Below are 21,476 nucleotides of genomic sequence, written 5' to 3'. Positions count from 1 at the left end.
CAGGGCAAGAGGTGACACTCGAGGTAAAGAAGCTACCATCTCAATTCTATGCAGAGCTCAGCATGGCTTCCACAGTGAAGGTTCCAGAAGATGCAGGACTACACTGAGAATTCAGGTGTCGTCGGTGACAGAGGCAGTGTCCAAAAGATAGAAGTGAGTGGAAGGAGGTGGGAGTGGACAGTGGTCTAGATCTCCTTTGAGAGGGCTCTTCCTCTATACTTGGTGCTTTTCAAATTCTGTCCTATGCCCAATACTTCTGACTTGAACATACTTTCTTTCTCATGAATTTGATTACCATGCATACACAGATAACTCTCTAGTCCTATCTTCTCCCCCTAGCTTCTGGCCCAGACATCCAAATGCCTATTGCATATTCACACTCAGATGTCCCTAAGACACGTCAAGTACAAAATGTCCCACCCAACCCAAACTTACAACCTTCTGCCCTCTTGCCCCAACTGCATCTCCTCCTTGTGTTCCCTACTCTGAACAATGACACGCTCTACCCTGTCACCCAAGTTCTTCTATCTTTCCTCTGCTGTCTTCAATTCAGCCTCTGAAACCTCTCAAATCCATCCCCTTCTTTTCAGTGTAACCACTGCTTTAATAGTTCAGACCTTCCCTTTTAAATGGAATATCACAATAGTGTCCCAACAAATCGTCCTGACTGCAGCATATCCAAGTTCCATTCAGCAGATTTTGACAAATCACCTCTGACCATGTCACCCTCGGCCTGGTGTCCAAGCTCCACTGAGACATGAGGTCCTCCATGACCCTGCCTCAGCACCCCTCCAATCTCAGCTCCCACTACTCCCTTCCTCCCATTTTATACCCCAACAGTGCTAAGAAGCTAAGGTCCTCAGCCCCACCTTGAGTCTATACTACTTCACAACACTGTGCTTTCCCTGAAACCCTTATACCCTTTTTTGGGATCCTTCCTCTCAGCTCACACGGTTCCCTGTTTCACCTAATTACTGCAGTTACCAGCAACCCACTGGTCCTAGTCCAAGGCTCACCCACGACCCCTGCCCCTCAGAGATAATGTGAGCCAAAAAAGGTAAGCTGGGAAGAAGTCGAGGGGCAGTGATCCCAGGTGAGCTGGTTCTTGGGTAGCAGAGGAAGATGTTAAGGAGCTCCACTGAAAGGGAGTGCAAATCTCTCCACTGACTTCTCATGAGACCAGAAAGAGAGCTTTGTTCTTAAAGGTTCCATTACATTCACTGATAACGAAATAACCAGGGTATGAATGTCATCTCAATGTCATAGGCAGATTCAGAAGAGGGATGTTTCTTTAAAATCCTATGGAAACCAAAGTCCCCAGTCAACATTTTTAGACCCTCCTAAGGAGAAACTCTGGACACCAAAATGCTGAAAATAAGAAAAGCATTCTGTGTGAACCTTTAGTCTGTGTGGGAGGCTGGTCTTAATGGCCAACATTTAGAGAGCATGGGGTAAGCCTGGGACAAGATGGCTTAGGAAAAAACTGTGCCATGAACTTGGAAGGTAGAACCGTATCCAAAGTCCTCTCAGTAACGTCCCACACACAAACCAACTCCTTCCATCTCCCTTCCACCTCAGTCTTGGCATGGGGATCAGAAACAAAGCTTCTGCCGTGCCAAGAGGGAAAGAGCCAGGGAGGCAAAAACACAGGGATGAGTGAACACTGGTGAGGAAGCCCATGTTTCTGTAGGGTTTAATTTACTTACAATCCAGCCAAAGGTCACAACAAGCAGAGCTGACTCCCTGAGAAAAGGGAAATTCTTAGACTCCCTTTCCTTAGCCAAAGCAGTAGCTCACTGGAAGGAACATTTTGGCTATATATTTTTCCCTATCTGCACCTACCTATATCTCTCACACATATTATCATAACGATGGAAATTCACATCAAGTGCTTTGGTAATTGCTCATCCTTGCTCAAAGGACACTGTCAGCTCAGAATATCTCAAGACTTTTAATCTTTAGGTATTCTAGGTTTCCATATTTCTTAAAAGGAGAATTTATAAAGGAATTTTAACAGGAAATTTGGTCTACAAAGTGTTTTGAGTTACCTACCCTAATGTGAAAAGGGATTCAGTATGGCAGTAAGAGCACCTCAGGCTCTGGAGAGACAGATCTGGTTGAATCTTGCCTCTGCCATTTTCAGATGTGTGACCCAAGCGAGTTACTTAAGCTTCCCAAGCCTCGCTTCTCTTCTGGGAAGAATATTAGTACCTACCTCCTGAGGCTGCTGTGAGGATTAAATGATGATGTGTAAACACTGCTTAGCACAGAGCCTACCGAAGAGTAAATGTTCAATACTGGCTATTTTTGCTATTATTAACAATAACAGTTTAGTAAAACGTCATTTATTCCTACTTTTTACTGAGCTCACAGTGGCCTGCTCCAAGCCACTAATTCTCAGTTATGCCATTCTCTCACCAGTGTCTCAAAGTTCTCCTGTGAAGATACGCCTCAAATGAAAACTGCCATGTGGGAGAATTTGCAATGTATGCCAATGGGGTGCATGTACATGTGGACAGTGTGAAGGCAGAGCAAGGTTTGAAATCACTACTCAGGACCACTGATTTGCCTCTAATCCCCTAAATTACCAGATTGGCTCAAACACTAATAAAGCCCTTAAATGACAGCAAATGTAAGGATAGCCTGAGGACTGAAAGTGTTTTTTACAGGAGAAAAACAAATTACACTTAAGAAAAGTGCCTTCAAGTCTGGATCCTTAGCATCTGTAATTCACTTCCAAATGACCTGGATTATATCAAGATAACTTCCCTGGGTATACACCAAACTTAAAAACTGGGAATGTTCTACCACACATCTTATGATCTTGGGAAATTTAAATACACGTTTATCTCTTTTGTTGCGGAGGGAGTTGTCTCCTATGATGCTTTTCCTCCTGCATGCGTTCTCCGGTGGGCACTGAAGTGGGAGCTATTGTTGAAGTCTTTGCCGCACTCCAAGCACTTGTAGGGTTTCTCCCCAGTGTGGATTCTCTGGTGAATAATGAGACTAGAGCTCTGGTTAAAGCATTTCCCACATTCTCTGCACTTATAAGGCTTCTCTCCCGTGTGAATCCTCTGGTGAGTAATGAGGTTAGAACGGTCACGGAAGAATTTTCCACACTCAAGGCATTTGTAGGGCTTCTCTCCTGTGTGCACTCTCTGATGTGTGATGAGCTTGGAGCGCTCACTGAAGCATTTTCCACAGTCTGTACACTTATATGGCTTTTCCCCAGTGTGGGTTCGCTGGTGGTTAGCCAGTGTGGAGCTCTTACTGAAGCTTTTCCCACATTCAGCACATTCATATGGTTTCTCTCCCGTATGGATTCTTTGGTGACTAATGAGGGCAGAGCTCTTAGAAAAGGTCCTTCCACATTCAGAACACTGATAGAGTTTCTCCCCTGAGTTGGTACTATGTGGTCCAGATGAATTCAAGTTCTTACTGGCACTTTGAGGTTGTTCAGGAGATGTCGCCTCTGTCAGGCTCCTCCAGTGAGCACTGAAAGATGGGCTTTGGCCAGCGTTTTCCCCAGGCTCACTACAGTGGTCAGGATTTTCTCCTAAGTGGATCCTCTGATGTTTCAGAAGGTTTGAGCTCTGGTTGAAGCTTTTCCAACATTCCCCACATTTATACGGCTTTTCCCCTGTATGGATTCTCTGGTGGGTGACAAGATTTGAGTGGTCGCTAAAGCTTTTCTCACATTCGAGGCATCTGTAGGGCTTCTCTCCAGAGTGAATTCTCTGGTGGGTATTGAGGTTGGAGCGGTCACTAAAGTTTTTCCCACATTTGAGACATTTGTAGGGCCTCTCGCCTGTGTGTGTCCGCTGGTGGGCAATGAAGTGAGAGCTCCGACTGAAGCTTTTCACACATGTGTCACACTTGTAGGGTTTCCCTGCAAGGTACAGGCCTTGATGGTCAATAAGTTTTTCTAAATCCTCTTCAGAAGAATATTCTTCCCACTGCTCCTGTGACGGATTTTCCCACTGTCCTTTGCCTTCATTTTCATTTTCACTGTCTTCTCCCCAGTCATGAGGGTGGCAAACGATTTCTGTAGCACATTTTGATAAAGCTCCAGGCAAATCCTCAAAAATATCCTGCTCTGAACTCTGGTCTTCATCTTCATGCCTCATCTCAAAACCTGGAAGAATGGACAGAAATGATTTTTGTTCATTAGTGTCTATTTACATGTCTGTATTTTGTGTCTCGTGAATTTGGCTAACATGAATTTGTATCTTGTATCTCACATCTTATAAATGTGGCTAACATGAAATTGATCAAGTTTTGGAGTATACATGCATTTCTGACCTGCAAAGCTGAGGAAGAGTTTGGGAGCCATGAGCCCTAGCCAAACAGACAGGTGGTGAGTCTCCCCAACCAACTCCCCTATCCCACTTTTTGATAATAAACACCTCCTTCTTCAAATACAATCAGTATATCTTACATCATATGAAACTGGATAAACTGCGTAATTGCCCAAATGAATCCCAGTAAAATCTAGACCTGATTGCTTATCTCATTTGGGGGATTACACTAAGCTAGAGACTGGATAATCTAAGCAAAGCACAAATCCTTTTCCTATCTGACTCCATTCTCCATTGTAGTTCTAAGACAAGTTAATGAGCCTGACTCCCTCACTCTGTCTGAGTGCTTGCAGATTTTATGGACATCCAGTTACTACAGGCTTACCAGTGTCAGGGGTTTTAGGACATGGAGTTGGAGGTTTGATGGAATCTTCATCTGCCATCTCATCCCAGGCCTCCTGGTCATCAGCTTCAGTACTGCTCTGCCCAGACATAGGGAGACCTGCTGCCTCCCTGATGGTCCCCATGGCTCTGACCGCAGTCCGAGCCCTAACCAGTGAGTCCAGCTCCTCATAGAAGGGGCATGTTCCTGGTGGGTGGCTGCTCTTGGCTTTTCGGTAGCTTCGAAGAAGGTTTTTGAATCTGTAGCGACACTGCTCCAGTGTCCGCAAGAAGCCCTGTGCACACAGCCGCTCTGCAATGGCCCGGTACACCTGACTGTTCTGGTGACAGGTGCGAAGCTTTTCAGAGAATGAGGACTCACTGAGAATGGTCAGGAAGGCCTTGGTCTCCTCATAGCCCCAGTGCACACCTGCTGTCAGGAGTAAAGAGTTCAGAATTGTGACTTAAATGAAATTTGCTTAGGTCATCAGGTATCGGGGTCACCTGCTAAATGCCTAGAACACAAGGACCTCAGAAATTGTCCAGGTGCCTGAGGCACCAACAAAGAATATACCCTTGCTTCTCAGGGCTATGCCAGAGCTTCCCACCCCCACCCCCTTCTAAGAGAGTCTATTAACACGTAAGAGTCTTGGCTGAAGGGGAGGACTTAGGTGGCCATATTATATAGCAGGTGACCCCACTCCCCTGGCTTCAGCTGACTGGTTCAGGGAAAGGCCTATAAGTGGATTACCAAGAGACTCTATGTATCCATTCAATACATATCCTCTTACTTTTATGAATTTTCCTTTTAACAAAGATGGGAACTAAGACTCCCTAAAGACATAAATGGACTTCAAATAATCTTGCAATAGAGTCCAATTGAGGATGCCCTTGTGCAAAAGGAAAAGGAAGTGGTCTGTTATCAGTTCCTCTGCAGGTTAATGATGCGCCAGGGAAGCAGAGTGCTGGAGGGAACACCACATAAGAGGCTGGAACCCTGGGCTCTGATCCTGACTCTGCCCTGCTTCACTGTGGATTTTGAAATAAGACACTTTGTCTCTTAGGCTTCAGTCTTTCCACTTTTACAATGTTTGAGTGTTTCTCCAACATTGATCATTCAGACTTTATACTGTCACGATTTCTGCTCTATCTGTTAAATATTTCACTATCTTTCTTTACCTAAATTTACTATCTGTGAAATCACACACATTAAAAGTTCACTCACACAACCCAACATCTGTCATATCCTCACTCTACCAGTGACACACTTTGGGGAATGCCCAATTAGCTCTTTAAGATCCCTTAGGATTTTAAAAGTGTTTGTTTCTATAACTAAGAAAACTTATACAAGGAAAACTGATCATAAAAGAAAAGAGCAAGGGTTTAAGGATGACCTAAGGAACTGAGCACCTGATCCAGGAGCACTGATCCAGACTTCTGTGCCCTGAACTCAGGAGACAGAGGTCTGGCGAGCAGGCGGGCTGGAATCTCGATCTGACGAAAGCCCTGTGTTCTTACCAACGCGACTGTGGAACAGAGCCGGGGCCCCTGGAATCCTAGGCCCCTGGGCGGACTCGTCAGTGGCCAGCTCATCACCATTACAGTCTTCTGCTGTTTCCTCGGGCCCCCAGCCCCCTTCCTCCTGCTCCTCCACCTCTGCGTCACTATCCCCCAGCCTGGGGACTGCCACAGCCTCTCCTGAACCCTCTGTGGCTCTGATGGCTGTCCGAGCCCTCACCAGGGCCTCTAGCTCCTCGTAGAAAGGACAGGTTCCCGGTGGGTGGCTGCTCTTGGCCTTCCGATAATTTCGTAGGAGGTTTTTGACCCTGTAGCGACATTGCTCCAGTGTCCGCAGGAAGCCCCGTGCCCTCAGCCGCTCTGCTATGGCCCGGTACACCTGGCGGTTCTGGTGACAAGTCCGGAGCTTTTCAGAGAAAGGAGACTCACTCAAAATTGCCAGGAAAGTCTTGGTCTCCTCATAGCTCCAGTGCACACCTGACACCTTCATGTCTTCCACGTCCCATTGGTATTGTTCTTCCCAGGCCCTTGAGTCCCTCCAGGCCAATGCTGGACCTGGTTTTGTTTGCTCGTTATCCAGGCTGTAATCTACAGTGTTCCTTTTTCCAGAATTTATAAGACTTGGACTCCAAAATTCTGGTCCTTGCTCTCGCTGGGAAATGATATTTGGTTTTGAAACTGGAACTCCTATGTAAAAGGAAGCAGAGAAATTATTAAGTAGAATGATCTGTTGAGCAGAATCTTTGTCCAAAATGTCTCTGAAACATATTATTTATCTGCAAGAGGCTGATGAGAAATTCCCATGTCTTCAAATGTCTGGTGGGACAGAGGGAGGTAACTAGAGATAATAGAATCACGTCACCAAAAACATCAATTGGCCGGCTTGCTTTGTTCATTTGCTTTTTTGTCCTTGTAATGAAACAATATAAAGAGCAGCCACCCACCGGGAACCTGTCCTTTCTACGAGGAGCTGGAGGCTCTGGTGAGGGCTCGGACAGCCATCAGAGCCACAGAGGGTTCAGGAGAGGCTGTGGCAGTCCCCAGGCTGGGGGATAGTGATGCAGAGGTGGAGGAGCAGGAGGAAGGGGGCTGGGGGCCCGAGGAAACAGCAGAAGACTGTAATGGTGATGAGCTGGCCACTTATGAGTCCGCCCAGGGGCCTAGGATTCCAGGGGCCCTGGCTCTGTTGTTTTTTGTCCTTGTCATACAAAAGAGTGACTGTCACTGGTCCACAGATAGGCACATGATTTAAACTGGCCCAATCAGAATTAAGTCAGTGGTTGGAGAAAAGGTTTCTTACGTGTGTGCGCGCGCACGCGCATGCGCGTGCATTGTGAGCCTCCTGCTAGGAAACTTGTGGCCTTAATTGCCTTTGGCATCTATTTCTGACTCTGACACAAAATAGCTTTAATATGAAGCTGAGACTGAGGATGACAGAGCAGAAAGAAAGAACCTAGGTCCCTTTTGACACTGCTGAGCCAATCTGCACTGTGGCTGCTCTCCTCTGGACTTCCCATATTGAGAAAATAAATGTCCTTGTTTTTTAAAAGTTAGCTACATTTACAGGACTGCTGTCCCAACAGCTCCTAACCCTAACGAAACAGAAGCCTTTAATTAAAATAAATATTTGATGAAAACCAGATGAAAAAAGAGTTAAGAGCTAAGAGAGGTTTAAGAATTATCTAGTTCAGCATTTTCCAAAGTTTGCTCTTTTGAATGCTATTTTCCCCAGATATCATATGTAAGAAGGGGCTACACTGACAAGCAAGTAGCCAACAGGTTTGTAGTATCTGACCTTACTGACATGAGTCGGACTTATCACTGTCTTCTATTTAATCTCACTCCCGTGTCTAACTCTCCTCATACTGATCCCAGGCTCCACAAGGTTACTCTTTGGCTTCCCGTTTAGATGTGCCCACAGAGAAAGGGGTCTGTGTTGTTCATATAGGCTTCAAGTATTTTCAGCCCTGTGATATCTTCATTGTGGTTTAGTGCATCAGTTTCAGGGGTGTAGCTCACTTGAATACACCAGAGAGGTGGATCCTGTTCAGTGCTGAAAAGATAGCTTTCTGAGATAGCAGGCTGGGCCCAGCCCCAGCACCATGGTGAATGTACCGAGAAAATAAAGGTAACGAGCCCTGAGGGCAGGCTCTTAGAAGCCATCCTGCCAGCCTCCATCCTACCAGCCTCTATCCAGGCAGACTCCACTCCCCACAGTCCATCCCTGCCATCAGTGTTGGCTACAAAAAGCATGTCTTCTTCCTATCCCTGAATTTCCACAGACTTCACAGAGCCACAAGTCGTAAGGGAGTGATAAAACGCTCTTTGGGAACTGAGTGTACTGGAAATCCAACATCTTCCTCAGCAGGTACTGTCTCCTTACCCAGGGACATGCCGTTCTCACAGTTGTCTCCTGGGGAGTCCTTGCGAAACTCCTTCTCAGCATGTCTGCCAGGGCCCAGGGCTTCCTGTGGGATGTACAAATGTCACTGACCCTTGAAAACTGCCTGGGAACCCCACCAGGAAAGATAATGGGGACACAGGGATACCGGGTGTGAGGCTAGCACTGTAAGGAGCAGTGTGACTAAGGAGCAGCCCAGGGGACTGACACCCTGAGTCTTGTGCACTTTTGCTGAGGGGAGGCCACAGAGAGAGAAGAGTACAGGGGCAAGAGCACAGGAGAAGTAATGACAGGAAAAGGAGAACAAACGGCAGCTTACCTGGGACGCAGCTGTCACCTCCCAATCTCCAACGCTCCCCATCTTTGGGAGGGTAGGGACTCGGGGAGTGAGGACCGCTGAGGAGAAGAAAAAGACTCTGAAACCCAAGCTCTGGTTCCCAGAAAACTATGCCCTCTCAGGTCCAGCTTTGTTTTTGTTTTTGTTTTTTGTACACCTACAGCACCTGGTCTTCCTAGGTGGTCTCCCATCCAAGTACTAACTAGGCCCGACCCTGCTTAGCTTCTGAAATCAGATGGGATCGGGCTCGTTCAGGGTGGCATGGCTGTAGACAGGTCCAGCTTTCCAAAAGCCATGCTTGGGTCAAACCGAGACTATCCCTGTAGCCGGAGCAGATTTCCCCTTTTCCTTCCCTTCTAGAGCATCTAGCTCCTACACTGCTTTGGGTGATGTGCCATGTGTGAAATGGCAGCCCGGAGCTCCTATGATCACCACCGCGCCCCATTCCCAGCCTGAACCTGCCACATGACTCAGCTATGGGGGAGAGGAGGCGGGAGGAGAATGACACCATCGAGAGCTTCACCCTCTTTTACAATGTTTACTTGCCTTAGTGTATCCAGTAGACATTCTATTCCCTGCCTTGAATTCTGGACACCTCTCCTCCCCATGTACCCTTCCTTACCAAACCCCTCACTCCTCTTCCCTGCTTGTCCCTGATTCTTGGTACTCACCACTCTCTTTCAAGGTCTGGGGCACCACCTTGGTGTCTAGATGCTTGGGAAGGTCGGGGCATAGGTTCTTCATGCACTGCCTCTGGGGCTGTTCCTCGGGCCAATGATCCGCGGGAGATTCATGCACTACCTTTAAGGACCTGGTCTCCTCTGCACGCAACTCCACTTCCTACACACAAGATGGTCAAAATTCCCAATCGTCAGTTCAGTAAGACCAATTTTAGTAGGCAGAAAATGTTTTTTTTTTAGCACAACTGTGGCCCAGAGGTTAGCAGGCTCTTTTTAAGACCCAAAGATGGCTCAAAGTATGAAAACAAAGCCACCAGACTGACTTCAGTAAATAGAGCATTATTTAAACCCCCAAATGACTAACGTCTTCTTCAATGCAGGGAGGCTATACAAGTATCTCAACGAGGCTGCTACTGTTCAAAACATTTCTGAATCGTAAAGAGATAAATCACGTAAAATTATTGATATTAAAAAATAATCACTAAACATCGAAAACAGGTTGTTTGATTTTTAGTTATCAAAAAAGGACAAATGTTAATCAGGTTTACATTAAAAAGCAAAGAAGCAGAAAAACAGATATAAATATAACTCTAAATGTAATTGCTCTAAATATTCCTGCTGAAAGGCAAAGAAAATAAAAAATAAACATAAGATAAAGGAGGGACAAGGAATTACGGATGGAATTTTAAAATGAAAAAAAGAAAAAAGTATGTGCTATTTCAGAGAGGCACATCTACCCTTAGAACAGAAGGGTCGGCAAAGATAAAGCACCATAAAACAGAAGTGGCAATTCATTTCAATGTAGAAGTACTCAGAGATACAAAGAATATGTGCAAAATTAAAGGGAATAATCAGTTAAAAGATGATATAACCCAATTCAGCATTATCAAAGCCAATTTTTTATCTCTATCTCTCAGTTTCAAATTCAGAAGTAAAGGCTGAGATGTTATTTCCTCACCCTAAAACCCCAGCAGTATTACAATCTCATTGCCTTACCGAAATAATTCACTTTAAAAAATGTATTTTGATTTCTTCAGTAGGTATTTTCAAGACTTGCATGGTGCAAAAATAGAAAAAATATATACGGGTATATTCAGTGAAAATACCCCATCCCAGCCCTGTCCCCACACCATGTGCCCAGTTTCTTCCCTCACCCATCCCTACAGGAAACTACTGTTCTGCATCATTTTACATACATCTTTATGTACAAGCCACTGTAACTACACATTCTTATTTCTTCCCTATTTTTACACAAAAGGTAGCAACTATATACACTGCTCTGAATCTTATTTCTTGACTCAAAATAATAACATCCATCTTCATCAACTTATTGATTTTGACAAATTTCTCTCCAAAAATCTTCTGGCTGATCTCAAAAAGAGGATGTTTACCACTAAGAAGCTATATAGGAATGGGCCATCAGCATAAAAAGCCATTCCAGATAAGGAGATCCACCAATGTCCTGTGTGGTTCACAGGGAGAAAACCTCTGCTTATCAACATTCTTATATGGTTAAGACAAAAAAAAAAAAAAACCTCACTTTGTTATAGTTATAATCTTACAATCCACAGCAGAACTGTGACTAGACTCCACAATGACCCTCACTCCCAGCCCTAGCTCCTTCATCTATTGCTATGCCTAAGCACAGATTCTGATTTCATGGATGGTAACAGTGGACATAGAAAGAAGTGGACTCAAGTGACAATGAGGAAGAAAAAAATCAGTAGGCTACTGGTTGGGGTAGAGATGAACAAAGAATCCATCAAAAATACCTATACACCATACAAAAGTCTGCACATGGATGTTTACAGCAGCTTTGTTCATAATTGCCAATACTTGGAAACATCCAAGATGTCTTTCTGTAGGTGAACAGATCAACTCTGGTACATCCAAACAATGAAATGTTATTCAGCACTAAAAAAAAATAAGCTATCGAGCCATGAAAAGACATAGAGGAAATTTAAATGCATATTACTAAATGAAAAAAGCCTTTCTGAAAAGGCAAAACTGTGAAGAAGTAAGATCCATGGTTGCCAGAAGTTAAGGGGAGGAATGAATATGCAGAACGCAGAGGATTTGTAGGACAATGAATGAAACCATTCTGCATGATACTATAGTCATTATACAGAACCGTACAACACCAAGAGAATACCCTAATGTAAACTTACGCACTTCGAGAGATAATGATGTGCCAGTGCAGGTTCATCGATTGTAACAAAGGTACCTCTCCAGTGGGGATGCTGATAAGGAAGGAGGCTGTGCGTGTGTGGGGGGCAGGGGGCATATAAGAACTCAGCATTTTCTGCTCAGTTTTGCTGTGACCTTAAAACTGCTCTAAAAAATAGTCTATTTTATTTTTTATGTTTACACACATGATGGGGAGAGGAGGTCTGCAAGAGGGTAAGGACGTAATAAACAAGTTAAAAATCGCAAAGCAGCAGAGCTGAAAGATGTCTTTAAGGAAAATACCTCAGAGGTCATTTATCTCAGGAAGCATTGACCTTTTTTCAGGTGGTGGTTCTCTTTGAGGGCCATAGTTAATATATTTGGTTCCATTATTAAGACTTGGAAAATTTTTACGTGCAGAGAATGTAAGTTACGTATCTTGCAATGTTAAGAGCACAAGCTACAACATATATGTCAAGCTCCTTTGCTTCTTAAAAATTTGTTTTGACATTTGTGAACACTCAGGAGCAGGTCAAAAATAAAAATCACACAAAAAACGCGAGATAAAATTCCATCACTTTTTTTTTCCTTCAATTTTCAGCTCACAGGGGTATAATCTGAGAACTTTTATTATAGTCTAACCCTCTGATTTTACAGATGAAGAATCATAAAGACTTTCATTTAAGTCAATTCTCATCTCTGGGTCTCAATTTTTTCATCTTCCAGCTCTGAAGTCCTAAGACTTCCATTTGTTTCTTCGCTGCCACTTAAGGCAAATAGCTGGTTTCTTTAAAAGAAATCGCATGGGAGGGTGGAATGCTATATTAAAATTAGGTATGCTTTCTCTTACTTAGTTCTGTAACTTTAAATATTATGCTTTCTGTATCTTCAATCAGTTTGTAAAGGAATCCAAAAAGCAAAGTCACAGACCTTAATTAAATTTTCTCCCTCTAATCTCCCATCTGCATATTTTACAACATAGAGAAAACCCCTGCCGTTCACAAGGGATATGTTCTCAGAGCTATAATTTCCCCCAACAAAGTGTGATTTAGTATCACAAGAATTACCAACTACAGAACAAGCAGAAGCAAATAGAGTTATGTCAAGATGAAGGTTCTAGGTGGCTGGCTCAGCCTACAGCCAGCTAAAGGGCTGCTTCTATGTAAATACCAGCTCCAAAGCAGGATCCAAATCTGTGTCATAGCAAATTATAAATTATATTGTGGGCCTTCAGGGTCTCTTGCAAACTGTCGAAACTGTAATGTTAAATCCACAATACTTTCATTTCAATATAAATTTGGACAAGTTACTTACCTCTCTGAGTCTGTTTACCCATTTGAAAAATAGCAATGATAACAGTACCTACCTTATTGGGTTGCGGGGTTGATTAGATATGAGCAACACATCTAGAAAGCTTAGAACAGTGTCTGACACACAGTGAGTGCTCAATAAATGTCAACTGCTCAATTACAATAGTAATTATTATTTTGGCAATCATTAACCTAATCACATCCCTGCTGCCTTGCCTGACCTGCAAGGCAAGAACAGACTATTTGCCTCACCCGCTGTCCTGCAGCCCGGGCCTCTCGGTGCCAATCCTCCACCAGGGCCACCGCCTCCTCGCCATTCTCAGGGTGGCGCGCCTGCACCCAGGCCTGGACCTCCCGGGGTAAGATAGTCAGGAACTGCTCCAGCACCAGCAGCTCCAGGATCTGCTCTTTGAGGCGGATCTCTGGCCTCAGCCAGCGACAACAGAGTGCCCAGAGCTGGCTGAAGGCCTCGTGGGGTCCACCTGCTTCCCTGTACTGGAACTGCCTGAAGCGCTGGCGGGAGGCCTCACGGCCAGAGACAGGGTCATGTTCCTTCTCCCGGGGTCTGGATTCTGATCTCCACGTGTCCTCCTCCAGTTTCACAATCAGAAGTTCATCGAGCTCTGCTGGGGGAGAGGTCTGGGCCTGGGATTGCAGGGCTACAGCCATGCTCTATCCTGGATGCCTCGCTTCAGCTGGGTTGTCCTCATCCGGCGTCTTCCTGTGTCCTTCAAGGGGCTCCTGGAAAGGAAATGCTTCCCAAGGCTCTGAAGGCAGAAAGACAAAGGACAGAGTGAGCAAGAGGACCCAGGAGCTTCCCTTTCCTCACTTCCCACATACCCACCACTGCCTCTACTTTGGGCGAGGGAGCTAAGAGGTGCCCCTTTCCCATAAGCTGGAAGTTAGACCACTATCTGGCACCAAAACCAGCAGCCAGTACACCGGAGGAAGACAGCACAGTGTCAAATCCTCTGGGACATGCTAAATGCCTTAGCCTGGCACCAAGGCCTCCATGATCTGGTCCCAACACAGCCTTCCTCCCTCTACACGTGTCCAAAGTCTGACCTTCCTTCCTTCAAGTTGGGATCCAAACATCAGCCCCTTCAGAAGTCCTTTCTTCTTCGGCATTAAAGCTTTAGTCTTCCCCTAAGGATGCTCTCCTTGCAAAATCTCCCTCACTCTACACTCCCTCTTGGTCATCCTACCTGTTTGGCATTTTCACCATCTATATGATTCCCAAAACTTCAGCCAGGACCTGATCCCAGACCTCCAAATGCCAAAATCCAACCACCTATGGGACATTTCCACTTGACTGTCTCTTAGGCTCCTCAAACTCAATAGGCCAAAAACTGATTTCATCATTTTCTCCTGCGAATCTCTTCTGGAGGTCTCCAGCCAATGAAGGCCCTACCTTCCATCAAGTTATTTGGTCATCATCTTTCTCCAAGATTTCCCACATCTAATACATCACCAAGTTTTGTCCACTTGGCTTTCTAAGCATCTATATCTCCAGTGACACCACTTCCGTCCAGAGAATCATCATGTTTATCACTTGATCAGCCTCCTAACTCATGCCCCTGCTTCTGCTCCCCTCGCCCCAACCCCTGGTCCATTCTTTGCACAACAGACTACAGCCAAATCTGACAATGTCACTTCTCTGCTAAACACTCTTCAATGGCTTCCCATTTCCCTCAGGATAAAGTACAAACCTTGCCCAAGTCTCCACCTCATCTCTTTACCATGCTCCCACTAGTCACAATGTTTCAGCCTGTAGTTCCTACATCGAGCTGCCCTCTGAATCCTCCCCACATGTTGGGGTCTCCTTTGGGAATAGTCTCCTCCCTTTCTTCATCTAGCTAGGTCTCAGCTTAAATTCTACTTTTGCCAAGAGGCCCTCCCTGTGCCCTGAGACAAGATCCAGTCCTCGGCCACAAGCTTCCACGCCACCTTACGGTTTCTGTATCATTACCCTGATCGTACTTTATTATAATTATTTTCTCACTAGATCAAAGGCTTCCTAAGGGACCTGGCACAGTGCTCGGCACATAGGAAGCATTCAATAAACAATGAAATAATGGTCAACTAATGACGGTGACGTGTCATGAAGCAAGGATTATAATTAATCCCTTTCTGTGCACACTAGATTAAAAAGAATGACCTTCTTACTCACACCAGAGGAATTCTTTTCTCTTTATTTCCATCTCTGTGACACTTGCCACTTTCTAGGTTATATCAGAGGGATGCGTGTACATGTGTCCCCAGAGAGATTACAGCCTCACCGAGGACAAGGATTATAGCTTACTTCTCTTTTTTCCGCACTCTTCCTGCCCCCACACCCACAATAAGCGTAGTGCACTAAACACAGGAGGCTCTCAGTAAATGCTTGTTGCATGAACTTGCATGAATGTCTGGGGCTGCTTCTTTTACACAATAAAGACTCTGACAACACTCGAGCTAGGTTATCTAGAAAAATGAGCTCTTTGTCATTCCAAACATATCTAGATCACATTAAAAAAAAAATGCCTACTCAAAGGAGGCTATTAGCTGCTTCCAAGTGCGAATGACATAGCTGAACTGAGAATGGAGGGACGCGGGTATTTTGATTTTAGGCCATCTGACCAGAAGTTCTGAAAATAAGGCATGGGTGATGAAAACCGAAGGCTTGTTCTAAAGACCTCCACATACTTAGGGAGAGGCTAGGAACACAATTCATGACCACCTGGCAACTTCCTGCTCATCCTTTAGCTATCGGCTCAATGTCACAACATTTGTTAAGAGTTCTTTGACATGTTCTTTTCATGTCCTGCCCTCATTCCTGCTCTCCAAGAATCGCCTCCCCAGTCTTGTGGTACCAAAGCAGCTGGCATATAACTCTAATATAGGTATTACCCTACACTATTGTAGTTGCCTGTCCTTACATCTGACAGCCCCCATTAGACTGCATTACTAGGGCCAGTACTATATCTTACTCACTTCTGGATCCACAGTGCTCAACTCAGTGTCTAATAAATAGCAGGGTCATTGGAAGTTTTGTTGCCTTTTATTAAAATAATAAATCTGGTACATTAAAAACCTAATGGGCTATGGAAGGTCCATAATTTACATTGAGTTAAAGAGTTAACCTTTCACGAAATTTCCTTTGTAACTGCAACCTTAATGGTGCACTTGCCCAAACACATCTGTGTCACTCTCACACAAGAACTAATTCACCAGTCATCTACAGAGTCCCACCAAGTACCTTGCACTGAGCTAGAGAGCCAACAGTAACTAGGACAGTCTCTACCTGCATAAAAATTACAGTCTAATGAGAGAGACAGACAACAAGCGAGCAAAGAGGTTTGTACTCCTGCACAGAGTGAACACTACAACAAAACAGGCAGTTTGTAGTTCCACCAGACCCAAAGCCCAGAGTCTCAGATAATAGGTATTTTCTTCTGGGAAGACTTAAAAGTCCCAAAGGTTATTTTCAAATACAAATCTGCAAGATGTTTCTGCTACTTTCTTAGATAGATATAAATAGCAGCATATCCACAGAAGGAGGTCAACACGGTCAGCCAACAGCAGGGTGACTTCACACAGAGATGACAGAGGAAAAACAGACAAGGGCATTCCTCAGTCCTGAGACTACCAGGAATATCGGGGCCTCACTAGGATCAGCAGCCTCAAAGAGTCCCCATTTATTGGGTGTTCATGAGATGTCAGGCCTGGTGCTAAGTGCTCTACATTCATAATCTCAGTGAATTCTCCAGGCAAGCAAGCGTCATTAGTGTTGAGCTGCATTACACTGATCTATAACTTATACATATTAAACTACATACAAACAGGAAGAGAGAGAAAGGATATAATTTAAATACTGCACCAGTCCCATTCACTATGTGTCTATTCCAGACTGTGAGCATGTGGTGTTCTTACCCCTGAATGCTGGTCCCCAGGTTGGTCTGAGTTCCCTCAAGCCTCTCTTTCGACTGAGTGTGAGCAGAATGTCTTTCATACAGCAGGATTCCTAATCATAGGATAAATCTTTCATCTAATGTTCAACTGAGAAAACCCAGCTAGGCTGGTTAGCTTATTGAAAGACAGCATATTGGTTTCTAAATGGCTCCTTACCAAAGGATTTTCAAGTTGACTGCAATTTTTAGCTAAATGTAATTTTTATCTTCCATGCTGACTTTAGAATGTCATTATCATGTAAGGTATGACTCCATCCTCAATTTACACATTGGGAACTGAGCTTCTATGAAGATTCACTTTAGGTCACACAGCTAGCAAGTTAATAGAATTGGAATCTAAGCCCAGATGCATTTTCTTCTGCCGTTTCTTTTTTGTTTTGTTTTGTTTAACTACACTACATAGCCTCCTCTAGGTCTGACAGTCATCCAAACTCAATGATTGACAGAGTAGAAAGATCAGGGTTCTACTTCCACTCCTGCTACTTACCAGCTGTGTGACTTTGGACAGGTCATGTGGCTTCGACAGCTGTCTATCTAGACTACAACTTACAACCTGATCCTACTCAGAAGTTGCCCCAGGTTCCCCAAATAGTACAATGGGAGTGGAGCAAAGGAGTAGAAAGATTAGAATCAGTGGCTACAAATTTAAATGGCTACAGAGGCCATGACTGGAGTGGGGACTGTGGCTACTATAGAGCACCAGAGGGACGACTGGCCCAGTGTCCACAGGCCTTCCCATTTTTCTGAAAAGCTAAAACTTTGGATTTTTAAATATTGGCAACCAAATCAAAATTGTTTCAAACACTATTAGGATTAAACAGCATGATGGTAGGCTTCATTCAGCATGTGCTGTCACTTCACCACCTTTCAGCTAAATGATTTCAAAGGTTTCTTCCAATATCCAGGAAGACCTAGAATGGGTATAGATTCCCCTAAGTAATGAGGGATAGGTATTGACTGCTGTCAAAATCAGATCCCTTTACAAACACAGGGAAGCTGACAGGCATCCTGGCTTCTGGAGTAGCGAGAATAGATATGGACATGAAGAACCCACCCACTAAACAAGAGGATGTGAAGAGATCTGCCCCAGTCCTATGGGAAAGGCCAAGACTGGTCTGTGACCTCCAAAGAGAGAGTGAGAATTCCCAAAGGCTGTCAAGCTCACTTGGCTGATGTTCAAGGCTATTACTTAAGCAGTTTGACCTCACACTTAAGGGCTTAAACCAGGGAAAGTAATGGTTTCATTTAAAGCTCCAACTTCAGTCAACTGTGCTAAGGACTCTGAATCCCATGTGAATGTGTGCTGTGACCAATTAGCTATGACTGCCAGACACAAGAAGGGGAAGTGGCAGCACACATTTCATGTATTTGCCACTCCTGGCTTAAACTCCCAAAGGCAATGAATCAGCTTCCAGCAGTAACAGACCTGATGGCAGAAGACTAAAGCTCATGCCACCCGAAATCCACTGGAAGAGCAGTCTTCAAGCCTGGTATATCAAGGCTCACCTGGATGATCTTTATTCACACATTCATCAAGTGGTTACTACTCTGGATTGGGCAATGGAGAAACGGAGGTGACTCCTGTCCTGGAGATGCTTAAAGTCCAGTGGAAGGGACAAAAAAGTCAGATAATGATGATCAAATTTGGAAAATGCAGTCAAAGGTCTGTGGGAGCTGGCAGGGGTGCCGAGGAAGGTGACTTTACCTGCTGCTTAAGGCAATTGAACAAAGTAACATTTGAGTTGGTTCTTGAAGAAAGAATAGTTCTCTTGGCAGAGAATGGGGAGGAGGGGAAAGTGTATATGCAGAGAACAGCATATACAATGATGGAAAACCAAACACCCTTCCCAAGAGATGGAAACTTTTACAGCCCTGGAGTGTGGGATGCATGGAAATTAGGCTGCAAGGTAGTTTATGAAGGGTCTTGAATATCTGGTGTTTGTACTTAGTTCTATAGGTGATGGGGGCTGGGTGCCAATGAAGGTTTTAAAGCACAAGGCATAATCAGATTTGTGAGTCAAAGAAATCACACTAGCTACAGTTTGTCCAGGGTAGGAGGTGAAAAGATAGCTTCAGCAAAAACCTTGACAAGGAAAAGGCAGACTCAAGGCACAAAGGAAACTGAAAGATCCCAAGATGCCTGAATGTGGAAGAATGCAAGAGGAATCAGAGGGCACCTGGGTAATGTGCGATTCACTTCCATCAGGCATAAGGAAAGAGGTGCAGGTTTAGGGCCGAACATAATAGCCAGTCCCACCCACTGGATTCCAGAGGTCACAACCATCAGAGAAAGTGTAAGGGGGTAACAAATTAAATATTTGTTCTAGGTGGGCAGGTAGAGGCTGGAACACTATTTTTAAGGTTGGAGTTCGAGCTCAGGCCCTCTTATCTTCACTTCTTGCCAGGGCCCCAGAACCTTCTATCTTTCCTTCTGTGGTCTCCAGACCCTTCTATGACTCTCCTACCTCCAGAACCTTTCTCGGTGTCCTCACCTACAGACCCTACGACCCTCCTCACTCCCAGGGCCCTCTATCTCCCTCCTCATCCCCAACCCCTCTATGACCCTTCCCATCTCCAGACGCTTCATCCTCTGACCGCTCCTCACCCCCCACCCACACATAAAAGCTTCTTTCTCTCCTCTCATTTTCCCCGGCCCCCTGCATGACACCACCACCTCCTAGAACTCCAGCCCCAGAACCCTGAGTCTCAGCTGCCCCCGCCCCGCCACCCAGACTCTCACCCTTGAGACACCCACTTCACAACGGGGCGGAAGTGCTCCAGGGTTCGCGCAGGGAATGCTGGGACGCGGAGTCCGAACGGCGCCACCCCGGGAATGGAGCGTCTGAGACTACAACTCCTAGAAGGAACCGCGCGAGCGCCGATGAGGGCCCTCTGCTTGCTGCCCTTCAGATGTCGTCAGCCAATAGACGTGTCATCTTCTCCGGGTCCTCGGCACCAGAACACATCGGCATAGGTTCCAAGCGTGAGGGCGGGGCCTGTTGCCATCCTGGTCCTTTCCACAGGCTCCGAGATAACGGCACCGCCCAGTGGGTGGGCACTCGAGCCGAAGGAGTGGGTTCTGTTGGAGGGGACAAGCGAGAGCCATAGGGAGGAGATCAAATCAGAAACAAGTAACAATGACAGAGGGTCACTAGAGGTGACCAGACTGGTAGGTAGGAGAGAGCTGGACAATTATAGGTTCGATTTCCAGCTCATAGTTAAACTGCATGACTTTGGATCAATTGTTAATCTCACTTTCTTCACCTGTAAAGCAAGGATAATAACAGCATCGGAGTCTCTGGGTTTCAATGAATAAGACAACCAAGACGATTAGCTCCGGGCGTGGGTCTTAATAATGCACAGTGAATGTTACCTATTATTATGTAAGTCAGTGCAGAGCATGGCACTTCGTGGGAGTTGAAGGAATGCTAATCATTGTTAGAATAATAATATTCTGAATAATTTTAATATAAATGCAGTTGCTTGGTACCATTGTAAATACTTTAGAGTATATCAGCAATCTAACATGGGGTTGACAATGTGGGTTCGTAGTCGGACATGGATCCAAATTCCAACCCAACTACTTTCTAGCTGTGGCCTTAAACGAATTGCGACATCTCTTTTGTTTTTGGGTTTTTTCTTCTTTAAAATGCAGATAAGATAATAGAACCTGCATTGCAGGTGTTGTGAAGATTAAATGAGATAATGCAGATAAATCATGGACTCTGGAGTCAAGCCGCTTGTGTCTGAAACTTCTTAGTTTTAAATGCAGGTTGTAGACCTTGCTACTCACTAGTAGTGAAATTTCGGGCAAATTAACCTCTTTATGCCTCAGTTTCCTCATTTGTGAAATGGGAATCAAATAATGGCATCTACCTTATGGGATTTGTGAGAAATAAATGGGGAAAAGTATAAAAAGAGTTTGGTACATGGCTAGCAGAATGAGTTTAATAATTATTGGCTATTATTATTTTTAATAATGGTTATGAGACTGTGGTGAAATTGACAGTACCTGGCCTATGGCAAGTGCTCAAAGCATGTTGATTATTGTTAAAATTAGGGGAATTCTATATCTTAGTTTTAATTATATATTTTATATATATGAAACGTTCCAACTTATTTATAGTAGTAACTCATGCGATTTTGTTTAGTGAATAGAGTAGCAACCTGTAAGTACTCTATTATTGAAGTCTTACAACAGCCCTATGAAGTGGATAGTATGACCCCTAATTTACAAGGAGGAAATGGGGACTTGGACAGATGAAGTGACCTGCTTAAGATCATATAACCAATAAGTGCCAGGGCTGGGATTTGAACTGCTGGGCATGGGACTCCAAAAGTTTTTCTTCTCACCCCCACACTGCTTAAAGAAAAGATCACCGATGCAGTGGGGGTGGTGTGAGTAGAGCGAGAGACAGTGTGGCACTGTGAGGTG

General features: G+C 44.7%; 1 protein-coding gene and 1 pseudogene across 7 annotated transcripts; both read right to left on the bottom strand.

Annotated features, from left to right (window-relative positions):
* Positions 1-1,502: 1,502 nt before the first annotated feature.
* ZSCAN20 (zinc finger and SCAN domain containing 20) lies at positions 1,503-19,898 on the bottom strand. Of its 7 annotated transcripts, none has more exons than XM_039837019.1 (8): positions 19,779-19,898; positions 13,344-13,859; positions 9,607-9,775; positions 8,918-8,994; positions 8,581-8,665; positions 6,198-6,884; positions 4,684-5,112; positions 1,503-4,135 (listed from the first exon to the last, which is right to left on the bottom strand). In XM_039837019.1, exons 2-8 carry the CDS (start codon positions 13,758-13,760, stop codon positions 2,877-2,879), a joined length of 3,123 nt encoding a protein of 1,040 aa, XP_039692953.1. In that variant the 5' UTR covers positions 13,761-13,859; positions 19,779-19,898; the 3' UTR covers positions 1,503-2,876. The 7 variants fall into 7 exon arrangements, with proteins under 7 accessions (XP_039692953.1, XP_039692958.1, XP_039692955.1 ...); XM_039837024.1 differs by having other exon boundaries at positions 4,684-5,109; XM_039837021.1 differs by having other exon boundaries at positions 13,344-13,858; positions 19,797-19,882.
* LOC120582700 (uncharacterized) lies at positions 9,090-9,208 on the bottom strand (annotated as a pseudogene).
* Positions 19,899-21,476: the final 1,578 nt, after the last annotated feature.

The sequence above is a fragment of the Pteropus medius genome, unplaced genomic scaffold (genome assembly GCF_902729225.1).
Source record: "Pteropus medius unplaced genomic scaffold, Ma_sr-lr_union100, whole genome shotgun sequence".
In the NCBI taxonomy this organism is placed as follows: Eukaryota; Metazoa; Chordata; class Mammalia; order Chiroptera; family Pteropodidae; genus Pteropus; species Pteropus medius.
This window is presented reverse-complemented; position numbering and strand designations above follow the sequence as displayed.